The 14,828-nt window shown below is 40.8% G+C and overlaps 1 protein-coding gene across 2 annotated transcripts in view; it reads left to right on the forward strand.

The window, feature by feature from the left end:
* GPM6B (glycoprotein M6B) overlaps positions 1 to 14,828 on the forward strand; it is a 119,274-nt gene that overhangs the window by 69,301 nt on the left and 35,145 nt on the right. Inside the window, exon 1 of one of the 2 annotated variants that reach the window (XM_066620062.1) lies at positions 8,050 to 8,184. The exons of the other annotated variant lie outside the window; for it this stretch is intronic. Coding sequence (XP_066476159.1) covers positions 8,136 to 8,184 — 49 coding nt within the window. The 5' untranslated portion in view covers positions 8,050 to 8,135. Of the gene's footprint in view, positions 1 to 8,049; positions 8,185 to 14,828 lie in introns of those variants that run through there. 2 annotated transcript variants of the gene reach the window in all.

Raw genomic sequence — 14,828 nt, forward strand, 5'->3', positions numbered from 1 at the left:
AGTGATGGGCAAACTTCCTTCATTTTTGCTTTTGTTTTCCTAGCAAATGCTTGCACATTTTTTTTAGGTTTTCTGAGTGAGCTCTGAAAAAAATCAAATGGGTGAAGTGTGACTCCCTTTTTCAGATGAAAAATCTTCTCAAAAGAGAAAGGGGTAACTGGCAAGACTTGATAGAGGTGGAGGCAAGGTTTTTCCAGTCGCTCTACCTGAATGTGATGCTTCTGAGAGTACTAAGGAACTTCATTTGCTGCTTAGGGAGGAAGGGGGCTGCAAGATTTCTGCCTCCTGAATGGAATTTGGGGCAGAGAAAACTATAAATCCCATGCTTTCAATTCAATGAAAAGTTTAGTTTCTTTCCTCTTGGAAGGAAATGATGCTCCTGAGCATGTTAAGACTGTGAAGAGATGTGTTGAACCCCTTTTTGAACGCAATCTAAATTCAAAGTGATCTTGACTCATTTCTAAATGGATTGTGGCTTTTTGAACTAGGGGAGTTTGAAATAGCAAAATCTCCAGTTGCAAATTTGACTGCATCACTACATGAGAGAAGTTTTCCAAAATGGTAACGTACGAGATAAAACCCAGTGAAGTCGCAAAGAAAAATGGTGTCTTGTGCAAAATTTCAGTTCATTTTAGTTTTTAGATCCTGAGCTCTGAAGACTGCAAGCCCAAGTTATAGAATAGAAGATGTCAACCCTGGAAGCTGTTTTGCTGTATCAATCTTTGATGTTCCAAAAGGGTAGAAGCAAGAGAAAACTAGCAGATTATGAAAGCAGATCAAATTTCTACACAGAGAGCATGAATACGTGGAAACGATGCAATATGTGGACTATGCAGTAGTATGTGTTCAGGGATGCAAGGAAGGAAAGCAGGAGCCAAGTGAAATCCAATGATGAGACATGATTAAACTTGGGAGAGAAAGTCGTTTGCCAAATGCTGAAGAGAAAGTGCTCAAAAGTGAACTTGACTTGAATACTGATAACGGGTGTGTGTGTAGCGGAATGGTAAGCTCCGCTCCGGATGGGGAGGGCTTTTTTGAGACATGGCAGTCTCCAGTTTGGAGACTGCTGATTTACATGAAGAAAAGATGTGAAATATTGTGGGCCCAGAAGATAACACCTCTATGGATTTCTGCTTTCTAAAATAAGATTTGTCGCATGTGGAAACCCATAATATGTTACCCATCTGCATTGTGGAGATCTGAAAGTGTTACTTCAAATTTGTGGATGATGGTTGTTTACATATCCATACACAGGGGGGGGAAAACAGTATTATTGAATAGTGTTTGTATATCCTCCTGTAGTCGTTTGGAAAGAAACAAAAGTGTAAGGTACTTCTCCCTCTCAGCAGTGCCATACCATTCAAGAACTTCTTTTTTTTCAGTTTCTCTTAGACGTGAAAACAATTAAACAAGGAAGTGTTTGCAACTTAGTCCAGACAATTCCATGCTCTTTAGTGACTTGTAGAGGAGGAGTAAGATAGTTGGTTACAGCTGGGAACTTGTTGGCTTTGTCTTCCTCACACCTGCAGGATGATGCCCACTGCAAATTGAACTGCTAATACTGACTCAGGTCTAGTGCCATGTGCACAGTGAGGGTGAAAGGGGGAACTTGTTTTGCTTTGTCCCTTGGGCGCAAGCACATACAGAAGCTTCAGGCTGTGGTGCAGGGACATTTGATGCACTTCTGCTGCAACTAGGCAGGAAGTCAATTTCATTGGAAGACCCTCCCCATCACAGTTATGACCAGGTGATGGAGAACTGCACCATCGTGTGTCAGTCCTCATCTTAAATAAGTACGTATTAGCTAAAGATGTGGAATGGCTGATATGTTCGAGTTTTGTTAACAACAAACCATATGGTTTTCTCATGTTGGGGGGGGAATACTGTACTTGAGACGTGTCCTACTTCCCCCTCCTACCCCCACACATTGGTTTATTCTTTTTTTAGAACTTTGAAGTAGCAAGAAGTGGGAGGCAATCCTCACACTTGGATGCATCACGTTTCAGTTCCTGGCACTGGCACTTAAAAAGGATTAGGTAGAGAGGAATTCATTAATATACATTAACCCCTACTTGTGAATGTATGCAGATTTTTTTTTGCCAATTTCAAAGAACACGGTTCTCTTGGCTTTGGCTTGCTTCTCTGAAAAGGGTGTTGCTATTGTTGAAATAAAACTATTTTGTGTTATCTATTTTGTGTTTTTGAAATTAACAATGTTATCTGACTTGTATACAGGTGGGTTCATGGATTCACCATGGGTCCTGAATCTGCAGCTGAGGACCCACTGAATTTCCCAGACTCGACCGGAACCTTGTTCCAGTCACTTCCAGGAGCCTTTCTGAGACCTACAGAGGCCCAGAAAACCAGAAGTGCCCTTTAAACACCTGTGGAGGCCTTTCTGAGGCCCAGGGAGGCTGTGTGCTGCTTCCCCAGGCCTCAGAACACCCTCCGGACATGACAGCTCTGTCATATTTGGAGGTCTGGGTGCCCTGACCTGCAGATTTCATTATCTGTGTGTTTCTGCATCTGTGGGGGTTCCAAGAATAGAACTCACGCAGATACCGAGGCACCACTTGTACAGTATCTCCAATCCCTTATGATGCCATGCAGTGCAGGCCACGTATTTCAAAAATTCTGAAATGTTTTGATGTAAAAATATGCTGCTGCTTTCTCGTGACCATTCTCCCTTTCCCTATCTTCCCCTTTTTTACCGAAGCGTGGGAAACATTTGCTTCTGTTTTGGTGTTCTAGGTTCCCAATAATTTGCAACCACTGTGATGTGGAAATTTGGGGGAGGGTCATTTATTACGAGGGCCATTGGGAGATGAGAGCCCCACCAGCAGTGCGGTGTGCCTTGTCAATTCTCAAAAAACCAATGGTGTGCCTTGACAATTTTAGTGCCTTGTCAGAGTGCCATGAGATGAAAAAGCTGAAAATTGTAAAGCTCACTCACAGAGGATTGTTGTAAGGATAATCCTAAGCGAATACTTGCAAAGGGCTACAGAAAGGCTACTTATCCCTAGTGACGAGCCCACCAATCTCCTTCTGGCCCAGCTATAATTTTTTCTTCTAATCCCATGCTACGTTTTCTTTTGGAGGTGAGTTGTGGGGAAGAACACTCTGTATGTGTTAAGAAAGATAGAAAGGGAGAGGGAAGAATCTTATTTGTTGCCTTGAGTTCCGCAGAGGAAAGAGAAATGATAATGTCAATAGAAACTAAAACGATGTATCACACAGGCTTACAATGGATGCTTCTGTTTGCACTATATATGCCAGAGGTTGCAATCTACACATTCAAAGTGTGATGACATGCATGTGGTGATAGAAAAGTGTTTTTCAGCTATGCGCAAGTTTTTAATTTTACATATATTGTACTAAGGAGTTTCTAATGAAGAAATCTCTTATATAAAGCTGCATCATACTGTTTAGTATGCCTGCATACTGCCTGCATCACCTGGCAGGACAAAGTTCCAAACAACACAGTCCTGGAACATGCTGGAATCCCTAGCATGTATGCACTGCTGAAACAGAGACGCCTGCGTTGGCTCGGTCATGTCGTGAGAATGGATGATGGGCGGATCCCAAAGGATCTCCTCTATGGTGAACTCGTGCAAGGAAAGCGCCCTACAGGTAGACCACAGCTGCGATACAAGGACATCTGCGGGAGGGATCTGAAGGCCTTAGGGATGGACCTCAACAAGTGGGAAACCCTGGCCTCTGAGCGGCCTGCTTGGAGGCAGGCTGTGCAGCATGGCCTTTCCCAGTTTGAAGAGACACTTGGCCAACAGTCTGAGGCAAAGAGGCAAAGAAGGAAGGCCCATAGCCAGGGAGACAGACCAGGGAAAGACTGCACTTGCTCCCAGTGTGGAAGGGATTGTCACTCCCTTTTCAGCCACACTAGACGCTATGCCAGAACCACCTTTCAGATCGCGATACCATAGTCTTTCGAGACTGAAGGTTGCCAATACAATACATACTGTTTAGGTAATGTTTTGCTTTAATATGCATGCAGGTGTGTTCTCCTGATGTCTGACTCTGATGTCTCCTTCAGAACACACATTGGGAGAGCTATGGTGGCTTCCACTTGAGAGTCCTTTGGTGCTGTTGTGTCATTACTCTTCCATAATTAACTGGAAGAGGAAATAAAATGGAGCTTCCATACAGTGCTCAATAGAATATATTATCCAGCCAAGATCCTTTTATAATGTTTGCTCACAAGCAAGACCTATTCAGCAACGGTACCTTCAAACCTTAATTTAAAATTGCTCATTAGAAAGTCTTGCCCATTTTTATTGCTTCCTGCTGTTCATAACTGGGGCATTAGTGATGTGCCCCCACATCTGTTTCTGGGACAGGGCATGAAGGGAGGTCCTACAGATAGGATCCTTTTGATTGAAGTTACAAGAGTCGTTCAAAGCCTCAAATGCATGTTGTTCACACTGAGGCAGGCTAGGGTTGCAATTGTGGTTCTTTTACACACACACACACACACACACACACACACACAAAATGGAGCTTGTGTCTATCAGGTGCAAGATGTTGCAAGATGGATCTGACAACATTGTCATCTGGGTACATTGTAATAAGGGGAGTCAATGAAGGATGGCAATTGCAGCATGGAAAGAATGCTCTGGAAGTGGAAAGGTGAAGAAATGTTTAGGTTTATAAAATGAAGTTGTATTCCATTGCGGTTCTAACAAGGGAGGATTATAAGAGTGTTCTCCCTGTTCACTGCTCTTGCCAAGGAGAGCTGAAGTGCTGTTGTTCTCTTGTGTTAATGGTAATTAGTGCTTGTGTTAAACAGTCAACAATCCTGGTTTTGTAGTGCGTTGTCATGCAAGCCTTGTAGTCTGGCTCATTACCAGGGATGGGAACTCGAGACAGGTGACTTGAGTCCGAGTCGCAAAAATGCATATATTTTGCTGACTCGTGTACACTCAAGTCACCTGCGTCGATGACTCTGGCGTTGATTCAAGTCTGAGGCCACTGACTCAGCACTCGGTCCCCACGATTGCAGGCTTGAGTCTTTCTGTGTCTGGATGTGCTTGCTTACTTTTTTGTGGTGTGAAAGACCTTGTGGGGCCATCGTTCAGACCGGGTAAGCAGCATGGAAGTTCCAGCCAGGAGGCAGGGAAGGGTTAACATTTGCTTTTGCAGCGAGCAGGAGGCGGGAAGAGATGAGAGCGGGCTCTCTTTTCCATCCCTGAAGGAACCGATGATCATTGGATGAAGGACGGGCATTTTCATTTTTTTTCTTGGGATGAGGGAGGGGAGGAGGCCAAGGACACAGAGTCTGCCCATTAGGACTTGTTTTCAAGTTGAGTCATAGGAGGCAGAGATTCGTGATTCGACTTAAGTCAAGCTGCACTGGATTTGCCCATCTCTGCTCATTACTCTCTAAGAGAGGAGTGTCAAACATAATGAGTTTCTTTGTGAGAACAAAGTACTTATTTCTGGCTATCATCTGCTCAATGATGTCACTTTCTGCCCTCAGCAGGCACCATGAATGCTAACTTTGGCCTTCTGTATGAGATGGGTTTGACATCTCTGCTCTAAGAGATTATTCAAACATCAGAAAAAGCACATGATGCAGTCCTCAAGCAAGTAAATTACAGGAGATACACCCTCCCACCATGAGGCCAGGTGAAACTGCTGCTTTGAGTGAAGCACTGATGGAGGCAGCAGACTTGTGCAGAGCACCCATACTGCCTCTTGCAGTAGCTCTGAAGATGGTGGTGGTGGAGCTAGGATGGAGGAGGTGGCCACCACTGCACTCCTGTTTTTGATCACCCTTTTGATCAGGGAAAAGTACTCTCACCTTTTGCCACTTTCTTTCTTCCTTAGCCACTGATTGGATGAGGAGAATACTGGGAGCTGAAAAATTCAGTTCCAAGGATCCTTCCTACTCAGCTAATTTAGAAGAATTGACAAGAATGGGAGGTTGTGGGGGTGGTGGTGATGTATGCACAATGAGGGGGAGAGAGAGAGAGAAGAGTGGGTGGTGAAATTTGGCACTAGCTCAGCTTGACTGGACCTGTGAACAACCTCAGGATGCAGGATACTAATGGCATCTTTGAATGTGCTCTTCCCAGCCCACCCACCTTGTCACAAAGCCCCTGCACGCAGAAAACTGAAATTGAGAATGACAAGAAGACAACTAGGGATGAACAAGTATCACAACTTTCCACATGCAGATAATTTTTCATACTAAGAGTATATTGAAAATTTCACTTTTGGAATAGACAATCAAGTTTTCCATCATGTTATATTAGATTCTAGCAAATGAAACATCTGTCTTGGAGTTTCAGTTTCAGATCCCCAGTGAAAAATACCAAACAAAAAACCCATAACAAAAGTTGTTTTTGCATTAAAGAAAGCATTTCAGTCTAGCTTTTGCAACATTGACTTGACTGATGGGTCCTTTATATTTCCTCAATCCCTGCTAACTGAGTTTATTTCAGTTTATTTCTGGACATTTTAGACTAGCAAATTTCTCAGGCTTAAAGGGGAACACCATCTCAGAAAACTGGACACTTAACTTGGGTGCTGCTTACAGCACTTCACTTAATGCCAACCCCATTCTGTAATCATTAAGCTTGTATTTAAAAAGGGGTATTTATTATTATTATTATTATTATTATTATAATTAATTAATTAATTAATTAATTAAAAGTATTTATATACCACTTTTCAACAAAAAAAGTTCACAAAGTGGTTCACAAAGTGGTTTACAGAGAAAAATCAAATAACTAATGGCTCCCTGTCCCAAAAGGGCTCACAATCTATAAAGATGCAAGATTCCCTTTTATAAAACTGTAAATAACAGGTGAGGATGATGTTAAGCATTCAGCTGTGAAACCTGAGATATTGCACTTCCCTTAAAAACAATCAATTAAAACCCGAACTGGTTGGGAGCCGAGATGCTTAAAGGACCGCTTCCTTCTGCATGAGCCTGCCCACCTGGCAGGGGGTGCCCTCCTGTGTCCTGCCAATATCTGATATCCATTTGGCTGGGACCCAAAAAGTACCTTGTCTGCAGTCATGCCCAGAATTTGCTGCTAGCTCTAATTTAACCCCATCCTTGCTGGCTTTCCATCAGTTTGACAAAACATTTTTATTCTGATGGACTCCTAATCTATGACGGTTTGTCTCCTGCTAATTTAGGTTCCTTTATTAATATGGTAGTTTCTTGTTTTTATCGTTCTCTCTCTTAATTGCAGCACCTGGGGCATTATGTTTAATGGAAAGGTGGACTATAAATTTCAAATAATAAATAAATGCAAAGCCCATCTTGTATTTATACACCTGCACTTTTATATTCACTAATTTGGGATCATGTACATCATGTTTAACTACCTTAGAAGCATGAAAAGATTTTCACTCTGCTGTGAGCACTTGCACAAATGTATTTGTCATGTGCAGACGTGTGCTTTAAAAAAAAAAAAAAAAAGATAAGTTAAAACAATGCATCCTAAAAGTAAAAAAGCCAAACTCTAGGAGATGGGCTCATTCTGTTGATGATCTGTGTCCGAACGGAGGGCATATGGCATAAATCAAAATTCAGGCACAATAATAGGGTCCCATGGGAAAGGGAGCCTTGTTATTGTGTAGCGACATGAACTCTTCTTAGAGCGCATGGAGAGGGGGGCTAGTGTCGTCGCTGAGTCATGCAACAGGAGGGGGCTCCTTTCACTCCCTCCAATGCAGTCCCTCTTCTGATGTCACAGATCTATTCTTCATCCAAGAATTAACATTCATAGGGGAGCAAAGGAAAGTGGCGAGCACCCGGAAAGAAAAGGAAGGCTGGCTCCTCGAAGTTCCCATTGCTGCAGATCCGTCGTGAGCAGGGAGACAATTGAGCAGAGAATTGCTATTTTGTAACTGGGGTCTCTGACGTATGGCTGAGTGTTTCCTGGCAGAGATCTTTATGGACCAGTAGGCAGATCGAAACTGAAGCTGACAAGACTTTGTGCATTTTGGAAAGGAGCGGAATCTACTGTAGTGAAGAACAGAGCCACTCAGTCACTGCAGTGGTAAATAAGAGACAGAAGGGAAGCAAGGAAGAGAGAGACAGAAAGATTCTTTGCTGGGGGCGGGGAGCGCAAGCATTTTTGGTGGATGGTATAAAGCCAGCCATGGAAACTGCAGCCGAGGAAAATACAGAACAAAGCCAAGAGAAAAAAGGTACCCAGAGGTCCAAACAATAGACTGTTTAAATCTTTTTAAGAACCTTCAGTGAAAAGATTTAGGCTGTGTTTGCCACCCTATTTAGAACGGTGCTTAAATGATCATGATTGCATCTTCTGTCATCTGGTGATTTTTATTCTGTATGACTTGACAGCAGATTAACGGAACAGCAAAATCTCCCTTCATCTCTAGGCTGGCATTTGCAGCCATCCCCACAAGATCAAAGCTGTTCTGTATTTATAGCTATTTTAAGGAAAAATTGCTCTGTGTGTGTTTGTGTGTGTGTGAACATGAGGAATGAGGATGAGGATGCCTGCTTTTATTAGGATGTGTGAAGTTGGATTTTATTAGTGTCATGTGAAGCTTTCGGTCAATTTGGGTTGACTTTACATTGAATTCTATTTTGCTTTCTCCAGAACATATATCTTGAGTTTCACTTTCTGTAATGTATGGGGAAGGAGATTTTTGCTCCAGGTTTGTTTGTTGTTTTTTGTTGTTGTTTTTTTTTGGGGGGGGGGGGAATAAAGTGCACCACAGTGTTGGGTAAGAAGTGCTCCAGAACACAGATTTAGAAACCAGTAAACAGCTGTGGCAAGAGAGAGAATTAATTTGGGCATTGCTCGTGATTTATTGTGCTAAAGTTTGGTCAATCATTCAGAATAAATGTATTGAGGTTAATCACTTCCATTGTTACATGGACTGCTCTGTAGTAAGTAAATGTATGAGATTGCTGAAACTTGGCAGCCATTTACACTTGTGTAAAGTCACTAACCGGAAAGGGAATAAGTGCACATTAGTGGGTGCGGGATAACCGCCAGCGGTAATGATTTCTTCCATACGCTACAGTTCTAAAACCTATGGAGACCTATTATGTCTACTTGTAGCTATTTTAATGTTACATCCACAGCTTCCGCAGCTGCTAATTACCCTCTCTAAATTACTGGTTTAGAGTGCCTGGAAATGTATCAATTAAATTTGCAATGAAAATGTTGAGAACCACTTTTCCTAGTTAACTGTATATGTGTATGAAACAGTTAGCTGCCCATTTCAATAAAGTGAAATTTGGCAAGCAGTTGGCCCATGGTGTGGTATAATACCCTAGCGATTCTACTCGGAACATTTGAATGCAAAGAGATTACTCTTTGAAAAACCATAAGCATGCCATGGCAGTGACAAGTGTTACTGAAGATGTCTATTTCTGAACCACACACGTGTGTGTTTTACAGGTGCCTCTTATTAAAAAAAGAGCTCTGTGAATGTCTGTTCAAGTTCTTTTAAAGATATTTTAACAGTAAACAGTTGTCTTTTGAAATGACAGAATGAAATTAAAATTTTTGTTAAGGGAATTGAAGAGCAAATCATGAGCGTTCGACTATAAAGCAAACTGTTTTGACAATAATTCAATTTGAATTGGTGATTTCCACATATTTGGGCTTAAGATGGTGATGTCATTATTATATTTTACCCCCATGCTGGCAAAGTAAGTTAACTAATGATATTTTAAAAGCTATTGGGATTCACTCGAGATATTTGCAGTAGCCCTGTAAAATTTATTTAACAGCTTCTATGCCATGTCAGGAACTGCTATTGAAATTTCCCTTGATTTCAACTGGGGCGGGGAGGGGGGCTTGGTGTGTGAGTAACACAGGAGTAAAGACCCTGAGGATCATGGAGTTAGGCTCATGGTCTTTTGGTTATGGTTCATATCTGTAAGAGGTTATGTAAACCAGTCCCTTTAACAAATGATCTGAGTTTAGGGAACTGCTCGGAGCACTTAAAAAGGCTAGGGCCACACATCAATGTTATTTTCTCATGCTTGCCAACTTAATTCAGTCTTATTTGCATCTATGTCACTTTCCTAGGTGCTCTGTAAGGATGTACCTTAGTGTCACTTCCTATAAAGCAGGTTGTAATAAGACACTGTGAACCTTATTCTTCCTTTGCCTTTATTGAATTGGTTTATTCTTCCTGTAAGACTGTCTTTTTCTTTTCTTTCCCCCCCAAATAGACTTCAGACTCTCTGACTTCTGTTTTCAGTATTAATTAAAAGAATCTATGCCTAAATTCAGAGGTATGACTAAATTAAACCTGAAATCAGCAGGACTTAAAACACAATATGTATCTAATGCTGCAATCCTATGCACACTTTCTTGAGAGTAAGCCCCATTGAAGAAAATGGGACATACGTTTGAGTAGACAAGCATAGGATTGGGCTGTTCATCACTGTTCGTTGAAATAGAGTCTAGGCCCAGTTAATTTCTCTGGGTTGTTCCATTTTTTTGTTTTTTTTTTAACCTTGGCATCCAGTGTCTTTTACTGATGGTAGCGTTTGTTTTTTTAAATCATATTTAACAGGCACCTAAGACTTCTTGATACATTACTGCCTGTGACACAAAATGCGGGCTTAACATTGAGATTGGGGAAAAAAAATAGAGCGCAATCCTAACCAAATTTCCAGGACTGGCATAGCTGTGCCAGTGGAGCATGTGCTGCATTCTGCAGTTGGGGGGCAGTCACGGAGGCCTCCTCAAGGTTAGGCAATGTTTGTTCCTTTATCTCGGAGTTGCATTGCCCTTATGTCAGTGCTGGAAAGTGGGTTAGGATTGCACCCTTAATGAATTTTTTTTGCCCTGTTAATATCTATTCTGAATTTCTGAACTTAAAACCATAAAGCAAACATTTCCCAAATGCTGTGACTAAAAACACCAAAACATTAAAACCTCAACAGGTCTACAAATAATTTTTTTTCTTTTTTCATCAGTTCTACAATTATGGACCTGTTGTTGGTGTGGGATTGAAACGTTAAATGTAGAACAGGGTGATATCCAAGTATTCATCACTGTTAAATTTTATAGTTTTGTTTGTTTTGAACATTCATTTATACACCAAAAGTATTTTTAATATCCTAATATTCAAAATAATTTTAACAGATTAGGGATGAAATCCTGCTCTGTCCACGGTCACGGGAATTCTGTGATGGTTTTAGTGAGAGATGAATTTGATTTTTTTTTTTTTTCATTTTTGTAGTAGAGCCACACAGCAACCTTTTTTTTTTTTTTTACAAAACTTCGCACTCTAAGTCATTGAAAAAGCAATAATCTTTGTCAAAAAAAAGCAATTCACAGTTTGAAAAATCAGGACATCAAGTGAAAGGTGGTTTGTTCACCCCACCTCCATTGGGTGGGGTGCAGAGATTCTTTACAGGCTAGTAAAATGTTTGTAAAAGTTTGAATATTGAAAATTCTCTTTTTTTTTTTTTTTTGTTATTATGGAACAAAAACATCTGTTCAGTTACAAAACATTCTATAATTATAGATATTTCAACCCCTAGCTTTATATGAAGACATAAAGAACATCTCCTTTAGGCAAAATCCACAGTTCTTTGATTTACAATATCCTTAAGATTTCTGTTTTTTTGAAGATAAGCAATGATGACATTTGGTCTTATTTAATTGGGGAAACTGGGCAATGTTCATGTTAACAGCTTGCTTTATTCTGAATATCAAAAAAATCCTTATCAGAGGAATAACCCATGAATGTTGTCCATGTAATTGTTGGAACAGATATTTTAACAGAGCTGCAAGACAGATTGAGTGCATTTAAAGCTGAAGGTTTATAAATTATTGTAAATGACAGGGTTTATCTTGCAGGCATTAAATTAAATCAAAAAGTGAGCATGGGGATAGGCGGATTTATTGAGATGGAATAAATGGGTAAAATGAATGCCATTTTACATCAGCAGTGGAAGAAATACATCTTGATACACATCAACATGGACAAGATGTTTGTATTTAATAAAAAGGAAAAACCTGCCCACTATGACTGTGAAATGCTACAGAAATAGCTTCTATGTCCAGAACAAAACTAGCCAGAAGGTTATTGTAGATTTTAAAACAAAACTAGAAAGCATTGTTATATATGAGTAGTGAATAAATAAGCTTGTGCTTTATATATTGCAAGTATATAAAACATTAGCATTAGGTATATAAAACATCATGTGATCATTAACACTTCATTAAGGAATTACTGGTAGGTCTCAAATGAAACATGTTTAATGCTGCATCAATAAAAATGCAAGAAATCTGAAATGGTGACATCTGAAGGAATTTTTTTAAAATTATATAGCTGGCTTCCTTAAAATTGTCCATTTATGAAAAACTAATTGCAATACAAGTATAACCTGTTTGTACTCTGTGTAGACAGACCTACATCTTGGTGGTTTGTCCTTTTTGCAGAAGGCCTTTAGCTAACGTTTGAGCTCAGTTTTAATACTTTGGAATCAGAACCTTCTGCTCACAAGTGGTCATTGGCATGATCCTGTCCGTCTTCATCCGTATGACTCCCAGTATTTTGCTATGGAAAGTTTTACAGGTAGGCTATAGGCTTCAAATCAAGCAGGATTGGAACACACAAAGTGATAGCCTGGTGATATGATTTTTTTTCTCTCTCAGTAGTTTGTGTACTACGTATTATAAAATAGTAAAATATTAATTTTGTGTATTAGTTTGAACGTGTGCAGGTGCAGCTGATTTATACTGAGAAAGACATTGGTACATCTAGGCAGGGGTGGTGCGATCCAGAACGCCACTTGATGTTGCCTTGGGTCTGCTGCTACCATGCCTGCTCATAAATAAATAAACCCCTTATCTTGTTCCTGGAGTGGCTGCTTCAAACACAGAAGTGTGGGATAGCCTGCTTGATTTAAAAGGACTGGGTAAATGAAACCTTTTCCTCATTGGCGTGGTCCCTGCAACTCATACCAGAAGTCCCTCAATTCCATGTTTGAAGAAATCGTACCAGGAGCAAAGTAGATTATCCACTTGCTTTTAGTGGACAGAGCATATCAGTATGCATGGAGGGAACTAGCAAACTCGGGGAGAAGAGCACCCCAAATTGACCCCCAACAAGAAAAGCATCCCTTGTGCCCCCCAACAATCTGCCATTGATACAGTCCACCTTACCTAGTCTCATGGAGTGGGCACTCCTGCAACTAAGCCAGCATTGTCTTCACTGACTGGCAGTGTTTCTTCATGGTTTTAGATGGGTGCCTTTTCCAGATCTGGCAGGGTGAACCTAGGACCTTCCACATGCAAAGTAGATACTCTTCCTTGGTACTTTGGTCCTTCCCCCCCCCCCCCAAGTTGAACAAAATTTGTCCAAGTGTGGTAAAAATTGTCATCTGCAAAACTGGTGTACCCCCACCCAGCAGTTCTTTGTAGGTTCATGAAGTTGGATGATTCTTTGTAGGCTCATGAAGTTGGACGACCCCAAACTCACTCACTTCTACCTTTGCAACAGAGTGGTCAACTTCATACAAACAGATAGATATGTGTGGATCTGTCATCTCAAAGGGAAGCTTGTACCTACAAGATCTCCCTAAAAGCATTGGGCACAAAAGTTTGGTTTAGGGATGCTATAACATGAGTTCATCAAGCACTGCAGCTGTGCCACTATCACTGAAGCACATCCAGAAGTTGTGTTTGGTAGGTTATACACATTAGACCAACACTGATGTGTTACAATCAGAACACACATGTATGGGATGTGTTACAAGCAGGGTGCACATGCATGGGATGCAGAGTGTAGTTGGCGAAGACTAATAAAGTAGCCATGAATGAGCGAGAGTGATTGGTGGAAATGGGCTTCCATGTGCAAATTACTCTTCTAGAGGTGATCTATGAACAAAAGAGCCCAATATGGTGGACTGCACACATTTCTGCTTTGAAGGATCTTCTCTCCCAAGGCGATGGCTCACGCTCTGTTTTGGCAGTGCAGATCCTCTTTTGGAGAGGCTTCAGACACTACTCTGTGATAGGTGATTGATGTAGTCAGCAGCACAGGAGCACACCTGCTACTAAATAAGAATTTCTCCCAAATGTCTCTTTAAAAAAAGATACTTATTCACCCTGATCTAAGCAAAACTCTACTGATAGGATTGTCCTTCTGGATGTAATCAGCGCAAGCAAAAATCAAAAACAAAATCTTCATGTAAAGGTTAATGCAGCTGGTATATGAGTAATATTCCTTTTATTTAAGGCTTCAGTCATTGTAGCATCAGCTTCTGCGACAGAGAGGTGCAGAGGTTTGGTTCAGTGTGTGTGTGTATGTAAGAAAGACAGAGAGAGAGAGAGAGAGAGAGAGAGAGAGAGAGAGAATTCCCACATTTTGCAAAACTGCTAGCGGTGGGACTAGTGTGACATAGTTTTGTGCTAATAGTCTATTCCTCTCTTCCCTGCTCTGATTCCTGCTAACAGCATGATGCTCTCATATGATGGTCTTGTTGCAATTCAAGAGTATTCTTCCAGCTATGTTGGAGGGATATCACACAAAGCATTCCTTTGTCCTGGCACTGAGAAGCTGATCATTTAGACCCACTGTCACTGCCCACTAAAGGATAGTCTCAAGCTCATATTGAAAGTCTGTTGTTCAAACTAAATTGTATAAAAGGCAACTAAATTTTAATAAAATTGTTCCACTTCAGTTTTTGATCACACCAGGATATCCAGAGCAAAATAATAAGATACTGTGCTGTACCTTTTGATGGTCACTAGTAGTTCCTTCTAGAAAAACATCTTTTGTAGCGTAATTGGAAGATGGGCTTATGGAAAGGGCAAAAATGTCACGGTTATATAATACTACTA

This window comes from Tiliqua scincoides, chromosome 3 (assembly GCF_035046505.1).
Source record: "Tiliqua scincoides isolate rTilSci1 chromosome 3, rTilSci1.hap2, whole genome shotgun sequence".
Classification (NCBI taxonomy): Eukaryota; Metazoa; Chordata; class Lepidosauria; order Squamata; family Scincidae; genus Tiliqua; species Tiliqua scincoides.